The 17751-nt window shown below is 38.8% G+C and overlaps 1 protein-coding gene across 3 annotated transcripts in view; it reads right to left on the reverse strand.

The window, feature by feature from the left end:
* Positions 1-17751, reverse strand: part of SEMA3A (semaphorin 3A) — a 412334-nt gene that overhangs the window by 15295 nt on the left and 379288 nt on the right. For all 3 annotated transcript variants that reach the window (XM_005304505.4, XM_042859420.2, XM_024108532.3), the window contains 4 exons: positions 12661-12752; positions 9672-9713; positions 6211-6368; positions 1797-1864 (listed from right to left, as the gene is read on the reverse strand). In XM_005304505.4, the coding sequence (XP_005304562.2) occupies positions 1797-1864; positions 6211-6368; positions 9672-9713; positions 12661-12752 (360 nt within the window). The remainder of the gene's footprint in view (positions 1-1796; positions 1865-6210; positions 6369-9671; positions 9714-12660; positions 12753-17751) is intronic.

Consider the following 17751-nt stretch of genomic DNA (forward strand, 5'->3'; position numbering starts at 1 on the left):
GCAAATATTTGTAATAAAAATAATATAAAGTGAGCATTGTACACTTTGTATTCTGTGTTATAATTGAAATCAATATATTTGAAAATGTAGAAAACATCCAAAAATATTTAAATAAATGGTATCCTATTCTTATTTAACAGTGAGATTAAAACTGTGATTAATCAAGATTTTTTTAAATCTTACGATTAAGCGCGATTAATTTTTTTAATTGTTTGACAGCCCTAGAAATAAGCAGTGTTACTGCAATGTAATACAGCAATGTGAGCATAGATTAGTTGCTGTTATTATAAGGAGTTGAAGACACATGGGATCCCAAATATCTCCCTGTTCAGCCATCTCCACTTTGTATATCTCTGAAATCTATTAATTGGTTAAACGAACACCAGCATCACTTATGTCACAAACCAACAGTGGTCAATTTTCTCCAGCAGAGGGAAGTATCGTCTAAGTGTTCTTTTTCATGTACAGCAAAAAGTAAAGTTCTCATTCTCTGAATGAAAATGCTGTGAAGTGTGTGGCAGAAAATTGGGTACCTGTGGGAAGACAGGTTTGTCTTCTAACATACAACAACTTACTAAAACAAAAATCTGACCCTGGCAGAGGGAGGAGATTGGGGTAGACATATCTACGGGATGGGGTTAGGGACTGGAGTTAGGTGGGTCAAAGGGAATGGGGGATGAACCACAAAATTGAACTGGTGGGTGAGGTTGGTGCTTTTCTGTCCCACTGCCCCTTCACTATGTGCTAGCGCCCCCTGGTGGCCAGGCTGGGCCCTTTGCTCCTAGGACTCCAGCCTAGCCCCACCCCACACTGTTATGAAGCGATGGCAGCATATTCAGGCTGCCAGGTGGGGACTACAGTGGCTGCAGTGAAAAAGGCCTGGCAGTGGTAACACTGTTCCCCAGGTCATTACAGCTCCCTCCCCAGAACCAGCACTCCCAGAGCCAGCTCCTTGGCATCCTCCCTCCCCCCACAGTACCCCCAGAGCCAGAGCTCCTCGGTTTCCCCTGTCCCCCACAGGCAGCATGCAGAGAGCCCTGGACAGGCAGAATCACCCCCATGGCCTGGCAGCATTATCAGCGTGAGTTCTTGCACTGCTCCCAGTGGCCGCGATTCACCATTCCCGGCCAATGGGAGCTGCAGGAAGTGGCAGCCAGCATGTCCCAGTTGGGGGACAAAATTATACCAAACGTGTTAGGATGGGGAGGGGGGAGGGATTTGCCTGTCTCTGTCTCCCCCTTGTGGCACCTCTACAACCAGGAACAAAATAGAGGGATAAAAAAGTATAGAAATCTTATCCCATTTAAAATTAGACCAGTCTGTTTATATTACAGGAAACAATCCTTGTCCAAAGAATGAACTAGATGATGTAACAGTGCTTTTCCACTACAAGCATATACAATTCTGTGCCAATATGGTTTGTTACATCACTATATATAGCAGTGAGTTATGGTGTCACCTCTATGTAAAGCAACATGTACATTGATGATAGCAACGATGATGACCAATATGATAATTCCCCATTCAATATGTAAAGCTTATACCTATGTTACAATGTCAGGTGCATCAGAAAGTTTAAAAAAGTTTGAATGTGTTATTAGCTAGCAAATAAGAGTATACTGAATCCTTGATCTGATTATTACTAGCAATCAAAATTAGGTTAACGACCAAAGGCAAGTTAACTTTTCATGAGTAGGCAATATAGTTTCACTCCTGTTTCATACTTTTTCTTCCCACGGCAATCATGCACATGACATGCCTGCTGGTTGTACTTAAACAAAATATCTATTTCTTACCATGATGCTGCAGGTCAGAACAGTGAGTGAGAGGATCTCCATTTCGGATATCTTGTCGTCTAGTACGCCTAAGAAAATCACATCAGAAAATGTTATTCACTTTCTCAGAGATGAAATTAAGTATTTGTGTTAGGTAAGCCAAAAAAGAAGGGCATTGTTATTTACTGTTATATGGGGCATGCAACATCACATAGAAGACAGCAGGGTAAGTAAGGAACTTCATACTTTATTGCATTCTATAGCATTGTAGATAATAAACTTCTTCATGCTTCCAAATGAAGGCTTCAGTCATTGATAAATGCATGTGAATGTACAGTAAGCCCTCCTAAAAATACTGATTATGGGTAAATTCATCGGTCTTTTGAAATGTATATTAATAAGAGTACAATATGTACAAAGTGCAGCCTGTTTAATGTTTATTGAAAATACAAGGAATTTAAAATGGCACCATCTTGCTTACAAACTGAGATTACATTAAATAGCCTAGCTTTATCGTTAGACTCTTCTAGATTATAGGCAAGAGGCTTATTTGGCAAACTACAATGTTACTGCTAGGGCTTAATATATTTAGAGATGGATAGAATAATGTTTAACTCAACTTTCTTCTGGTTTGACCACAACCTTGGATCAAAATCTATATGAAAGTTTTTGCAAGTGGCTTTCATTTTTAGTATGGGCTGAATTAAAATTCTGAATCGGAACATCCTTGAAAAATGGTCTATTCGAAGTTCAGATCTAAACTGTGTAGCTTGAATCCCTCTCTAGTTCTTATCACAGTCCCATTTAATATAACTTTATATTCTTCCTCCAATTTGCTCTCCATCTCTTCTCTTTGACAAAGTGTTGATCTGTTTGAAAAATGTTGTGTTTTACAGAAAACAAAACAAAACATATTTTTCTATACAGTTCTCTTTGGTTTGCATTTGTTGTGCTTGCTTTGTCTGTTTCTTTTCTTACCTAAACAGCTGTGATACATAACACAATTCATCCCATGAAAAGGAGTTTTATTTAAAAAAGAAGAAAAGAACAGGGCAAACAAAGATGTGTTTTGAGAACAAGCACTTTACTTTGGGAATAGGAGAAAACCAGAGGGATTGCAAAGTCAGGAGAGAGCAAAAAGGATTAGGTGGCCGAACAATATTGAGATGTCAGATTATGGCATCCATTGACACATACAAAAAAGTGAAGTATCCTTGTAAGAGCCACACTTGATCTCACCCTTCAGTCACAATGGTACAAATTAAGCAAATATAATGGTTTCTGCAATACAGAGATCATCTCTTACCTCTCCCATTGTTAGAGTGAAAATCAGTTGGAACACAATTCATTAACAGCCCCAGAACTGATGGGGGAAGCATGCAGGGGGTTCTCCATTAGGGGTTATCAGCTGTGGAATTTGATTCTGGATCTGGGTGGGAATTTTTTGACAATCTCTCCATGAAAAAATGCTGATTTGTTGAAATCAAAATTATTTGTTAGAAGAAGGCAATTTCCACAAAATTCCCATTTCTGAAAAAAAAAGCACCTAAATATTATTTTCAAAAGTGATTTAGTCAGAGAGGAGCCTAAGATTCATTTATTTTTGAAAATGGGACTTATGAGCTATTGAACATTTCACCCAGCACTTATATAACTCTCTTCATCCATAGATTTCATGATGCATCTCCTCACTATCTCCCTCCGTGGGCATATCCAATTTTCACAATGCCCTGAATGAATAGATAGTCTATTGGGTATGCTGCATAGCTTAACAAACTTTGGCTAAAGGGAGAAATGGGCTGGAAAATGGTTTTCCCATCCCATAATTCTTTTTTTTTCAGAAACGGGAATTTTGTGGAAATTCTTCTCACAATTTTGATTTCAACAAATCATCATTTTTTTCTTGGAGAGAGTGTCAAAAAATTCACACCCGGATCCAGAATCAAATTCCACAGCTGATACCCCTTAAGTCCCATTTTCAAAAGTGATTTTTAGGCACCAAGGAGACTAAGTTTTAATTTATTTCTGAAAATGGGACTTATGCGGTTTTGAACACTTCACCTTGGGTGCATGAATCCCACTGAAAATCAGTGGGACTTAGATGTCTTAGACACTTCTGTCTACCACTATTAATATCATATTTTCCAGTGTAATGACACAACAAGATGCATAAAGCATTTTAATAGAAGGCACCCTTCTGTGTTTAGGTGGATGTTCTAAAGATATACTTCATCTCTCTCACTCATTCCAGTTTGCACTGTATTTTCCCCATGGAAAGCTAGTTGCAATACGGGTGAATCAGAACCACACCCAGGCCCAAATGAGCTGCAAATGCAATGTTTGTCACTCCCTTCATAAATTCCACGGGCCAACTTATTTATAGAATTCTATTTGTAGGAATTAGGCCTAATTAGACTCCCATTAATGTCAATGGATTTTGGATCAAGCATTTAGTTAGGATATCAAGCAAATGTCACACATTTCAGCATTAAGCCAGCATGGTGATCTATGAAACATGAGCTCCAAAGCATCTGCACAAGGCTGAGTCAAATGGTCACACTATAGGCTTTCTAAACTGTCATTTAGGCTCCTTAAAGATACACTGAGTGGGAAAAATATAAAAGACAGACAGATAAAGAAAATGACTATAAGCAAATCATCTCTACACATGCACCAAGCCACAGCATTCCCAACACTTTTGGAATCTGGACTTGTAGAGATGCATTAGTGGGAGGCCATGGCATTTGAGTTCTTTCCAGGAATGCTCATTTTGTGACTGGTGTATTTAGTTTATCTTCTTTACCTCCCCCGGGAAGAATTATTTTGCCTCAAATTATTTCAATATTCTGGTGCATGTTTCATAAGCAGCTTCCCCCCCCCCCCCAAGTGTTTGCTTAGGCTACACTGAGGTACAAAGCTTGACATTTCAATCCTCTCCAGCTGAAATATCTGTGGAGGAAACTCTCCCTACTGTCCCTTACATTATCTCATCCCTTCCAGCAGCCAACCAACAACCCCCCCCATCCCCTGCCCCCCAGAGTTAAATACGTTTTGGAAGCATGAAATTCCTAACTGAAGTATTTGTAAACTTTAGCTTCAAGATGAAGTTTGCCTCTTCTGTACATAAATGCTTGGATCTCTCATGTCTCCTTTGATGTAAGACACTTATGGCATATTCCCTTTTACATTATCACCATCTGAGCAATTTTTTTTTTTTGCAATAATTTGTCTAAAATACTGATAGTTACAAAGTGATGATATGCTGACCATGGGCCAAATTCTGATCTGATTTGCAACAATATTTATCTATTAAGTTATTCCAGATTTACATGTGAGTAATTAAGTATCGGGGGTAGCCGTGTTAGTCTGTATCCACAAAAACAACAAGGAGTCCGGTGGCACCTTAAAGACTAACAGATTTATTTGGGCATAAGCTTTTGTGGATAAAAAAACTCACTTCTTCAGATGCCTGGAGTCTGAAGAAGTGAGGTTTTTTACCCACAAAAGCTTATGCCCAAATAAATCTGTTATTCTTTAAGGTGTCACCGGACTTCTTGTTGTTTATACCTGAGTAATTGACAGCAGATTATAGACCCTGGCCCAAAATCAATTCTTAATAGCGATAGATTTATTTGGAGGCTAAAAATGCATGTTTTAAAAACGTTAAGCTAAACAGCTACTCCACAGTACTTAGAAAAATACAAATATTATTTTTCATGTACAGGGCCTGATACTTCTTCACGATGCCTCTTGTGTAATCATTTACATCTGTGCAAAGTGAGTGTAAAATGCTATCAAGTCAGAATGGCTACACCAGTTTTGCACAAGTTGCAGAGCACTAGAGAATAAGGTGGTATCTATCTGTCAGTTTTCATTAAGTCCCAAATGCTTTCTCATTCAGTTAGCATCACAACAACTTTTGAAAGTGTAGGGCAATTAGGGTGACCAGATGTCCCGATTTTATAGGGACAGTCCCGGTTTTTGGGGCTTTTTCTTATATAGGCTCCTATTACCCCTCACTCCCTGTCCCGATTTTTCACATTTGCTGTCTGGTCACCCTAAGGGCAATGATGTTACAGTTGTTAAATACCTGTATTCATAAGTGTGTAATGATTGCAGGCCTGAGCTCTCAATGAATTTTCTCTCCATTTTTTATTGTTGACATTTTTCATTGTATAAGACAGCAGATTTCCATCTCAGAGATGGCACCATTGTTTGTTTTTTTATCATGGACTTTCCAAGCCATCCCCCAAAGTAGCAATGTTCACTTACCAAGACTTGATATTGCTTGTAACTTTCACAAATACGTTTTCTTTGAAATAGAAAGGGCTCCAAATAACCACCCCAGGAAAAACCTCGAAATCCCACAGGTCACCTCTCAGATCATCAATTAAAGCAAGTGGTATATAATGCAGATATGTGCAACTGTCCCTACCTCTTAGCAGTGGGGAAGTAACGCGAGCACGAAGAGCCGTCCCAAGCACAGTAAGGGTCTCTAGCAAGGCAACACTCAGCACATGCTTTTCCGTACACGTCGCAGCGGTGCAAAGGAAGCTGTGAAACTCCAGCGGCTGAGCCAATGTAGAGTTGTTGCTGTGAAATAAGTGCAAGTTGGCAAATAATCAGGTTTCACTGGAAAGACATGCACAATACATCAAAAATATATATAGTGAGGGCTGATTCTGATCTCATTTACATGGGTTTTACACCAGTGTGTCTACAGTGACTTCGGTGATATTGCTCCTGATTTACACACATGTGAGCGAGAGGCAAATCAGCCCCAATATTAAAAAAAAAAGTCCAAGTAAGAAAATTATTTCCTGTTTCTATGGTACAAATTCTGATACTGATTTTTGTATGAAACCTCCACGGACGTCAATGGAATTGCCACAAGTGAAGCGAGGTAGACTACGTCTCTAAGTTCCTATCCTTCAATACCATAAAAATGGCAAAATTAGGTCAGACCAATGGACAATGTAGCCCAGTATCCTGTCTTCTGACAGTGGCCAGTGCCAGATGCTTCAGCGGACGTGAACAGAACAGGGCAACTATCACGTGACCCATCCCCTGTCATCCATTCCCAGCTTCTGGTAGTCAGAGGTTTAGGGACATCAAGAACATGTGTTGCATCCCTGACCATCCTGGCTAACATCCATTGATGGACCTATTCTCCAGGCATCTATCTAATTCTTTTTTGAATCCAGTTATACTTTTCGCCTTCACAGCATCCCCTGGCAACAAGTTACACATATTGACTGTGTGTTGTGTGACAAAGTACTTCCTTATGTGTTTTCACTCCAAAGTGTAATAGGTTTCAAGTACACCAATGTACCCATTTTTGATTCGTCAAAAATGATTTCTAATAAATCTCTCTAGAATGAGAGGCTCTGAACTGAACAGAAGCACAGAGAGTCATAGGAAATCTAAAATAAATTAACTAAGACCAAAAGAAAGTTGCTTAAAGATTTTACTTATTATGGGACAGTTGAGAATGTTCAATCGGTTAAGTATATTATGTGGTTTAGGAATCCTATAATCAAGAGGGTATCCAAATCACTCTACTTGCTTCTCTTTAAAGCAATGTATTTAGGATCCAGTTGTTGACCATTATGCTGGACACTAATAATAAATAATTCCAGCCAATATGAAACTCAAAAAATGGTAATGGAGTCATCCCCATGAATGGCCTGACACTGCACTCTCACAAGACGATTTGTGTTTAATACATCAGCTGATTATCAAATCAAATTACAGCAAGAGAAGCTGTCCATTGAAGAGATCTTTTCAAACTGCTGAAACAACAGCACTATAGGGAAGATCTGCAGGTTAAGGGAGGGTCAAAATACGTGGCAGTGGTCTCCATTTGCCATCACTTACCACACATTCATGTCTGAGATACAACTGTTTTTCCTGTGGTTTGGAATAACAGATGTAAAATGCATCCCTGTACAGCAAGCCAGCACAAGGCCGTGAAAGTGTGGCATAGGTTTTGTACGGCTCTTGGGAGTTTGGGGTGTGCTCTGGGCTGGGATCGAGGGGTTTGGAGGGCAGGAGGGGGATCAGGGCTGGGGCAGGGGGTTGGGGCATGGGGAAAGCCTCAGTGGTGCAGGCTCCGGGCGGCACTTACCTCAAGCAGATCCTGGAAGCAGAGGCATGTCCCTTCTCCGGCTCCTACGCGGAGGTGCGGCCAGGTGGCTCTGCACGCTGCCTCATCCTCAAGCATCGCCCCTGCAGCTCCCATTGACAGCAGTTCCTGGCCAATGGGAACTGCGGGGGTGGCGCTTGGGGCAGGGGCAGCGTGCAGAGTGGAGCCCCCGGGCTGCCCCTGTGTGTAGGAGCCAGAAGGGGGCCATGCCGCTGCTTCCAGGAGTGGTCCCCGTCTCTGCTCCCCGGCTGGAGGGCCGGAGAGGGGCAAGCCCCAGACCCTGCTCCCCAGCGGAAGCTCAAGGGCTGGATTAAAATGGCTGATGGGCCGGATATGGCCCACGGGCCGTAGTTTGCCCACCCCAGCCTAGAATTATTACGTTATTATGATGTTTATGTGAAACCCCACAACTTAAACACAATGACTAATGTGTTTGAGATGTAAAACCTAGAGCATCTTTTAATCATAAATATAGTGTTGAAGCATGTTGCCAAATACTTCTTTGATACAAAGTCTCTGTGCCAAAAGCATGTCATGCTGAATCATGATTCTGTCATTTTTAATCCAAGGCTGGCTGATATTTCAAAAGCTTAATTTTGCCTGAATAACTCATACTGTGCTCTTTCTAGTTTTAGACAATATTAATATTGTAATTTGTTTTCTAATGACTTGGGGGAAATTGTAATCCCTCCTAAGTAAATAAAGATGCTTTGAAGAAGTTGTTATATTAAAATGCACAGGCCATTATACAATACAATCAGCTGTCTTAAAAGAATGTACTTGTAAAAATAATCCAAAGCAGAGCATTTTGGTATGATGTGAACATATACACCACTTGACAGGTTTGTTTGTAAATGGTACATTCTTTTTAAGCCACCGTTTTTGTTGGTTTGGGTGATATGTCAGGGAAGTGGCCCCAAACAAAATGTTTTGTGTCAAATACTGCACATTTTCAGGCAGGTTTCCAATATACAATGGATTCCTAGTTGTATTTTCAGCATTTGAAATGGAGAGTTGAGCTTTGTTCATTAGAAAATACAATTTAGCCCTTTGAAGGGTGCCCTCACAAGGCCAATACACCACTTAAGACCTATTTCAACAGGGCATAGGTCTCATTGTGACTCTTTGCTGAGAGGTGTTGTACACCATTATTAATGGACCCAATCCTGCAACAACTTACTATCAGGTATTAGTACCGGAACTTCAATGGGAATACTCATGTTAGTAAGCAAGATACTAATTCGTATTTTCATAATCATTCCCAAAGTCAGCAAAACTGGGAAAAAATCACCTCTCTATTTTATATATCTATAATATAAGCTACTATAAAGCATACCGGGGGTGACTATGCTTCCACTTAAATCAATGAAGGGTTTTGTCACTAACTTTGCAGGAAACAGCACTGGATCCATATGTGTAAAGGGCCAAATTCAGACATGTTGTAAGTGAGTGCAATGCCTCTAAACTCCATAGCTTCTTAGTCACTGGAGCATTTGGTAATGTGGAATTTTTCTACAAGCAGCTGGTTAGTTAGTGTTTAGTTTACACCTTGCCAGTAAAGCACAAAACTAACTTTTTCCTTTCTCCACTGCCTGACACATTTTCCTTGAGAAACTGCTGATGTTTATGTAAAGGGATGGGATGTTGCTGGTATAATTAATATGCCTCTCCTAAGTGCCAAGTTACTGTCTCTGAAATATACAGGCCAATAAATATTTTAAAAAGTGATTTAAAGCTTGTGCATACAGTACCTGCTTTGTGGAAATCTTCATGGCAGAAATAACAGTGGGTTCCTAGAAAAAAAACATTAAAATGGGTTAAAATGTAAAATGTGCTTTTTATAAACACGAAATTAGTGCTAGAGGGTCATCTACCAGCTAAGAAACTCTTTGGATCCTTTGAAGCATTTCTTGCTGACTATTACAATGAAAGGTTTTTATTGTTATAGGTGAATTAGAATGCATATGCATTTGTGCCTGTGCATGTGTCAATTCAACATCACGATTTATCAATCATTTCTCATACTTCATTATTCCAGAGTTATTGGTTTTGTTGTTTGTTTCACTTTTTGAAATTCATTTCTGCTCATACTGTTAAATTTAAATTTACAGGAATGTATCCATCTAGCATGCATAGAGAAAAGCTTCAGAATAAATATTAATATGATAAGGTGCAGGTGACGGAACCCAAATGATCACTTGATCATTACCTGTTAGGTTCATTCCCTCTGGGGCACCTGGCATTGGTTACTGTCGGAGACAGGATACTGGGCTGAATGGACCTTTGGTCAAACCCAGTATGGCCGTTCTTATGTTCTTATGTAAATAAACCAATCATTTTAATAATACCTAGATGAAGACCCCAGTCCTGCAAACACTTATTCATGTGACTAGCTCTCCTCACATGAGTAGTCCTATTGACTGTATTGGGATTGCTCATGCTTATGTTTCTGGAATGCGGAGCTCATACTGGTAGTAAATTTGTATACAGTGAAGTATTTAATCAATATAATGGGCAAATCCTGCTCACCTTACTCAGGCACTGACTTCTAGGGAACATTATGCCTGAGTAAAGTTAGCAGATTTTGGACCCATACATAGTTTCCTATATAAATTATTGTAGCTTTATAATCACGTTAATAAAATAATGGATTTAGTCTTGATCGTAAAGGGTTTTTTGTTTTATTTTATGTTGATAGGGTAGTCCCAGTAACTTCAGTGGGATTAGTTATGTAAGTAAAAGCTACAGGACTGAGCCCTTAATGAGTAATTCTAACAAAGTTTAAGTTTCAGTGCAGTGTAAAACCTTATTACATGCAATGCAAAAGAGTACTACTAACTGACCCTATGCATCATGTTTTTAGCAAGGTATATTAATATAGTTCGCATTAAGTTTTCAACCTGCTGATCCTGGGAGAATTTGATATGGCTGAGTGGATGCTAAGCATGTGGACTCCTTTACAAATGGGTTAATAGACCTGGTATTAGAAAGCATCAATTACGTGTTACATTTGAATGAAAATTGAACTCATTTGCTTGTTTGCTCAGCTGTTCTGGGGAATATTTCACAATTCGGGTTAAAAAAGGCATTTGTTATCAATGTAACAGATCTGGAAGGTTTTCAGTTTGGTGGATTTATAAATGAAAACCATTGTATTCCTCATACTGCGGCTCAAACAGTGAAATACATTCTTCATGACACAGAGATAGCCTCTTCTGTAGCCAGTAAAAACTCAGATATGGTAGGTTCCATCTAAAATTTATTGCAAAATTTCTATTAAAAGATCTAATTCCTGTTTACTCCAAGGCCTCCTTAAATATTAAACTAAGGAGGCCTTAATGTCAATGAGAATCAGGCCCAAACTATTTTTATATAACACAAAAGATGCACCAGTAAATTTAAAACCCAAATCCTAATTTGCCATTCAGTGTAGTGCTGCTGCAAATCCAGTGTGGAAAATAACATTGATTCAGTTTTTCCTAATTTACTCTCCTATTTCTTTGATCTCTTGGCACTTCTGCTTTATTTAAGGAAGAAACTCCTATGCTATCAAAGTTGCCAGATTACCCTGCAGAGTACATAATAATCTTGCTACATGTTAAAGAGAGAAAAGCCAGAAGCCACAAATTACACTTCTAATTTTCCCTTCATAGCTTCTAATTTACATTTGTGTTAGAAAACCCCAAAACAACAAAAAACTCAAACCCACAAAAAAATGAAACACAGCCTGACAGTGACCAATCTCTGGGCGGTGATTCTTGTGCAAACTTTGCCTGTGAAGCATAGAATGCTGAAAGTAAACATTTCTATAAAATCTGCCCAAATATGTTGTGTCTACTGTCAAACCAAAGATATAGTGATATAGGATGAAGAGAGGAATAATTCAGCAAACTCAAATGTTTTATTGTAGCACAGAAAACATGGAACATCCCTGGGGATCTATCTGACATGATTCAGAAAAAAGTTTGATTTATTTGGGCTAAATTTTCAGAAGTGACTAGTGGATGCTTCACTTGGGGTAAGATGTGGGGCAACTCGCAGTACTTTAAAGGGACTTGATTTTCATAAAATGCTGAGCTCCCATACTCTTAAAATCAGGCCTTTTTAAGCTATCTCAAGTCAGGCACCTAACAATGGAGACACCCAACGTCCCTTCTGAAAATTTAGGCCCTCTGTTCCTTTTGGTTTTGAAGGCAACCGTAAATGGTACCAGACTTAAAAAAAAAAAAAAAAAAAAAAAAAAAAACCTCTGGAGGCCAACATTTTGCCTAAGAGAGGTAAAGTGTATATTTCATGTGTATTTGTAACGTTTTCACTGAGGTGTCATGGAAGCTCGAGGAATAAGACTGAAGAATCTCCTCCTGCCCTGATAATCTGAATTGTTTCTAATAGCCACATATGTAGTTATTATTTTGCATAACCTTCTGGGAGAGGATGGGTGGGGAGATTCCAGAAAATACACATTGTTTAACTGTAACTGACAATCACTGAAAGATTTAGTGATTCTAATTTACCATTGAAACAGCACAACAAGAATCAGGAATGTTATTTCTTTTATCATTAACCTCCAACTAGCATTGGAAGCTTCAAGGTTTATTTTGACTAGTGTCTGGGTGTGTAATGGACAAGCTAATTAGAAGAATATGCCAGGCTACTCCTTGGCGATCCTGCAACAAGTTCAGCTTGCAGCTGTCCACAGAAAAATCTACAACCTGACACTTGAAATTCAGCAGCACTTACCCGAAAGATTGCCATTTCTTCCAGCAAGACTTCTTCTAAATCATGCCAAGTCTCCTTAGGAATTGAAACCACTTTAAGAACCGTCCCAATATCTTTAAAAGAAAAAAACATGTTTTCAGGTGCTTAATAAGTAGACTCCAATTTAAGGGCAACCAGAATTTCTTGATCTTTTGCCATATGCAATTATTTCCATACAAGGGTCCTGACACTACATATTGCTGAGAACTGACTCCACACAATACCCACTGACATTTGAAATGAACTAGCAGGGTTTTGAATTTCAATAAAGCATTGTTCTGAAATTTCTTAATTGTGGAAGTTCAACAGAAAAATGATTCATTACTCTGCTTCAGCTGTTAAAGAATGAACAGGACAGCACAATATTATTAGATTGGTGTCATGAAATGTCAGCTGCCTCAGAGGTATTATTATAGATGGGAATGTGCTAAATTTACTCAGCCACATTTTATTAGCCATTCTGAAGTAGGAAGTTTTTCATACTTGTTTTAAAATACACGTGCAGATGTTATTAGAAGGCTCATTGTGGACACAAGGACAGCTGGAAGAATGTTGTCAAACTGATGAAGTTGTCAGTTCTTTTAAGTACATGCTGTCCTGGTGTCAAGCAAAAGTGTCTAAGACTTATATGTCCCTAAAGATATTTGTATTTCTATTATGTGATGAATGGCATTAGCCTTGTTTCAGGATAAAACAACAACAGCCCTGTACAACTTGTATCTTTTAATTAGAGATAGGTTTGCACCAAGGGCTCGATTCTACACTCATTTAGGTTACTGAGAGTTTTTCCACTGACGTTAATGTGAGCAGGTTCAGGTCTCAAAACCCCAGCGCTAAACACCCCCTCAAAGACGTATGAAAGTCTGGATTTGGAACTGAACTTTCTAACGTATGACTATCTCTCTATTTAACCTTTGAAGCATATATCTGTGCTTCATTTTGCATAAACCAACTTTCTGGAAACAGTTGCAATTTTGCCAGCTTAAACCAAAACCTAGCATTTCTGGTTTGTCAAAGATTACCAAAGACTTTTAGCAGTAACAAGACATGTGTGTTATAATTCAGTGTTTGAGGTCTGCTAAGCGTGATGCAATACAATCACATTGTAGAAAGCTAAAAGCATTCACCCTCTGAAAATCAAGCCCCTTTAGGGTGTCTCAAGATCAGCACCTACAATCACTAGTCACTTTGGAAAATTTAGGTTATTTTTAAAGCCCTGCGGTAAAGGCATTAAGCATAATAAAAATATAGAGAGTCAACATTCTTCCTAGTACAAGGATTTCCCAAGAATAACTATTAAATATGGTCAAAAATGCTCTGTTGGAAAATTCTTCATTTTTCCATCAGAAAATGCTGATTCAACTACATCAAAATGTTTAGCGGGCAAGTATCTATTTTGACCAAAAATAGATACTTATTGAAATAGTTTGTTCTGATAAGGTTGGAATGTTCCATTTCTACTTTATCATTTTGACATTATCATTCTGAATGTTATATTACATTTTACTTTACGATATCATATAAAAGTGGAAACAATAAAAGTCAAAATGAAACATTTGGACCCTACTGAAACAAAATATTTTTACCTTTATAGAAATGAAATGTTTTGATAAAGTAAAAACAATTTTTTGCATTATTTTATTCTGTGAAAAAAATTATAGTTATCAAGTTTGTATCTTAATTGGGACAAAAGAAAATTTCAAAATCTCATAAATTCCCATGAGACAGAAATGCTGTTTCTTGACCAACTCTAATAACTGTCTTATGAACAAGTTGAAATCTAAATATTTATGCCGAGGAGGGTTTTTTTTTTTTTAAACAGTACATCTTTGTTTAATTTTTCCACAACATGTCAATTGCAATCTAATCTCTTTCATGAACTCCAAATTTGCAGATGCAATTTTTAAAGGAAAATGAAAATAAAATAAATCTCTTAAAAGGAAGTTTTGCCTTTTATTTAAAATACTGCATGTATGATTTTGTCTCATGAAAAATACTAGATGGACAGTTATGAAATCTTTGGTTATTCACTATTATTATTACTAATTATTTTTAAATATTTACTTTGAGCAATATACTTAAAAGTCGCTTTACAGAACATCATAGAACAAGCAGAACATAACTTAAAACAAAAACTCCTGAACTTTCCACAACTATCCAGAAAAACTAAGAATTCATTATTAAGGTTATTAGCAATATGAGAATTGGAAACTGCCCTAATTACCCTGGCTCCAATTTGGTAATTGTGGTTTGGAGAAAAACCTGCCAACATCAGAGAGACGACTTCAAGCTAATGAACATAACAGGGTGTCACGGTTTGTAGGGCTTTACACGGTATTAGTACAGGACTGTCATCAGTACAACATTTATAGTCTATTGAATGCTACATTTTGGGACAGCATAAATGGAGTTTTGATAAAGAGAAGCAAGAGGAGTTTTGGAATCTGAGCAGGGCAGATAGACACTGTAGCTCTAAGCATCACATTTTTTAAATAAATGCTTTTCTTTTAAGAAGATCCTGCAATGATTATGGTAGCTTGGTTCTGCAGAAAGCCCTTGAGGTCAAAGGTACAATATGTTAAGCACTATGGCGACTCTGATCAGGCCTCAGGTACCAAAGTGGTGTTTTATCTGTGTTCTAGATCAAGTTTTACAGAGTAGTATTTCAAACAATTTCACACAAATTGAATTGGGCTTCTCTTTTAGGATCAATGGGCTCTGGTGAGTAACTCAGTTTAGAAGATAAGATTACTGTTATTAATTCACTTTACTGACAGATGTACCTAGACTGTGCCAAATAATCCCCCACATCAGATATTCAGGATACGCTTTAAATGGATACATTGGAACCTGTTTTTTTCACAGACATATTTTCAGGCATTCCAATATAATTTTGTTTCCACTGTGGAGTAGCTAGGGGATAGTCCTTGTTACAGTGACAATGAGAAAGAAACTGCTTGGACGAAGATTTCACCCACAGGAAAGGAAAATATGACCATGCTGGATGGCCTGCTAATTATCCTGGGGTTAACTAGCACCAGTTATGTCAATACCAAAAAACGTTCCCATTTTACTGAAGTTCTTCAGCCTGATTTCTACAATGCTAATGGCTATATATAATTTGATGGCACAGAACTGCAGAGAAATCCAGTCACACCATTCAGGGCTAAATCATGGCTTTGTCACAAGTCCTGCTCAAAAAGCCATAAATTAGATTGTAATGTGAGTCCACAATCTGATTCCTGGTTCCTTCTTTGCTCTGGGGATGGAGGCAGAGGTGTCATGCCTGGTACCAGTCCCACCATGGTGCTGATTCTTAACCCCAGTATGCTGGCTTAGCTGTGCTCTCTGGCATGATGAGGGAGAGCCTTGGTTGCCCATCTATTCCCTATCTGCCTGGAAGTGAAAGTAGTAGCTCCACAGAAGGTTTTCTTTCCCCATATTACTAACCACATTCTAGCGAGTGCAGATGAGCAAGTGGGCACCTTACACCCCTTTACTCCCCTGTACCTCCCTCATTTACTGTCCCTGTGGAGCAGCAGTTATCTTAGTCTGACAAACATAATATTGCAGAAAATAATAGCAATTCTTTACATTAGCAATACTTTACATTTACAGGGCTGCATTTTCAGTTCTGTTTTGGCAGGTGCATATTTTTGCTCACAATTTGTGGACACAAATAGCTGCATTACCTGTCTAACCACTGCACCTGTTTTCACCTAGAAATCTGAAATTTGCATCTGTAGTGAACAGTAGGGAGGAAATTGGTCCCCCGCAAAATGGAAGTCAAGTTGAGGTCAGGTTTAAAACCAGACCCTCAGTATACAAGACCTCTCCTGAGGATCTCAAAGTGTTTTTCAAAAGTTAATTCAGCAAGTCTCGGAATATCCCTCTCTGATTGGCAGTTGTATATCCACTTCACAAAGAGGTAAACTGAAACATTGAGAGATTAAAGGCTTGCTCATGTACCACCAAATTCAATGAGTTTTACATTCACGTCAGCGAGATCAGGACCGAGTCATAAATGACTTGCTGAACGGCATATCTAGTGTGGCCTAATAGGCAGAGCAGTGATTGGGAACTCAGAAGACTTGGGTTCTATTCCCGATTTAGTCTCTAAACTGCTGAGTGACTGTAGGCAAATTATTTCATTTCTCGGTGCCTCAGTTTTCCCATCAGTAAAATTGGGATAATGATGATTCCTGCCTTTGTAAAGCCGTTTGAGGCCTACAGATGAAAAGTGCTATATAGGAGCCATCTTATTATTGCATGATGGGCATACATTATCCAATTTTCCTTATGTGACGGAAATATTTGTGGCACATAAAAGCAGATTTAAATATTATCCAGAGTTTTAAACAATAACCCACCGCACAAGCATGTCATAATTCTGTTCACAATTTCAAAGAGCTGGAGCACTTTCTTTATGGCTGCATTTTCTGCAGTAAATGTTTGGTACACATGCAATATGTTTAGTATACAAAGCTTCAGCACAGGTCTCAGTTTACTCATGATTTATGTTAGGCATCAACATGAAGAGAGCCTTGAGATTTATTGCTTTGGAATCTGACCCCCAGCTATGGAGCTGTAGATTTGTAACTGGTGCCATTCAGAAACAGTATTCTTATGAGAAAGAAAGAGAAACAGACAGACAGAGAACCGGTTCATTTTTTAGAGCACTGCAGTGGGAAAGTTCTTTGGGTTTTTTGATTTAACTTCTTGAGGCTAGTAATAAAGTCACTATATTCAATACAAGTTTGAAACACTAGTCAATCTGGTGGGAAATCATAAAAGATGAAAGGCCAGCTCTTCAGATGGTGCTAATCAATGTAGTTCCATGATGTCAATCAGGGCCGGCTCCAGGGTTTTGGCCGCCCCAAGCAGCCAAAACAAAAAACAAAACAAAACAAAAAGCTGCGATCGCGATTGCGATCTGCTGCGGCAATTCGGCGGGAGGTCCTTCGCTCCCAGGCGGAGTGAGGGACCGTCCGCCGAATTGCCGCCAAATACCTGGACATGCCGCCCCTCTCCGGAGCGGCCGCCCCAAGCACCTGCTTGACAAGCTGGTGCCTG

The sequence above is a fragment of the Chrysemys picta genome, chromosome 1 (genome assembly GCF_011386835.1).
Source record: "Chrysemys picta bellii isolate R12L10 chromosome 1, ASM1138683v2, whole genome shotgun sequence".
Lineage (NCBI taxonomy): Eukaryota > Metazoa > Chordata > Testudines > Emydidae > Chrysemys > Chrysemys picta.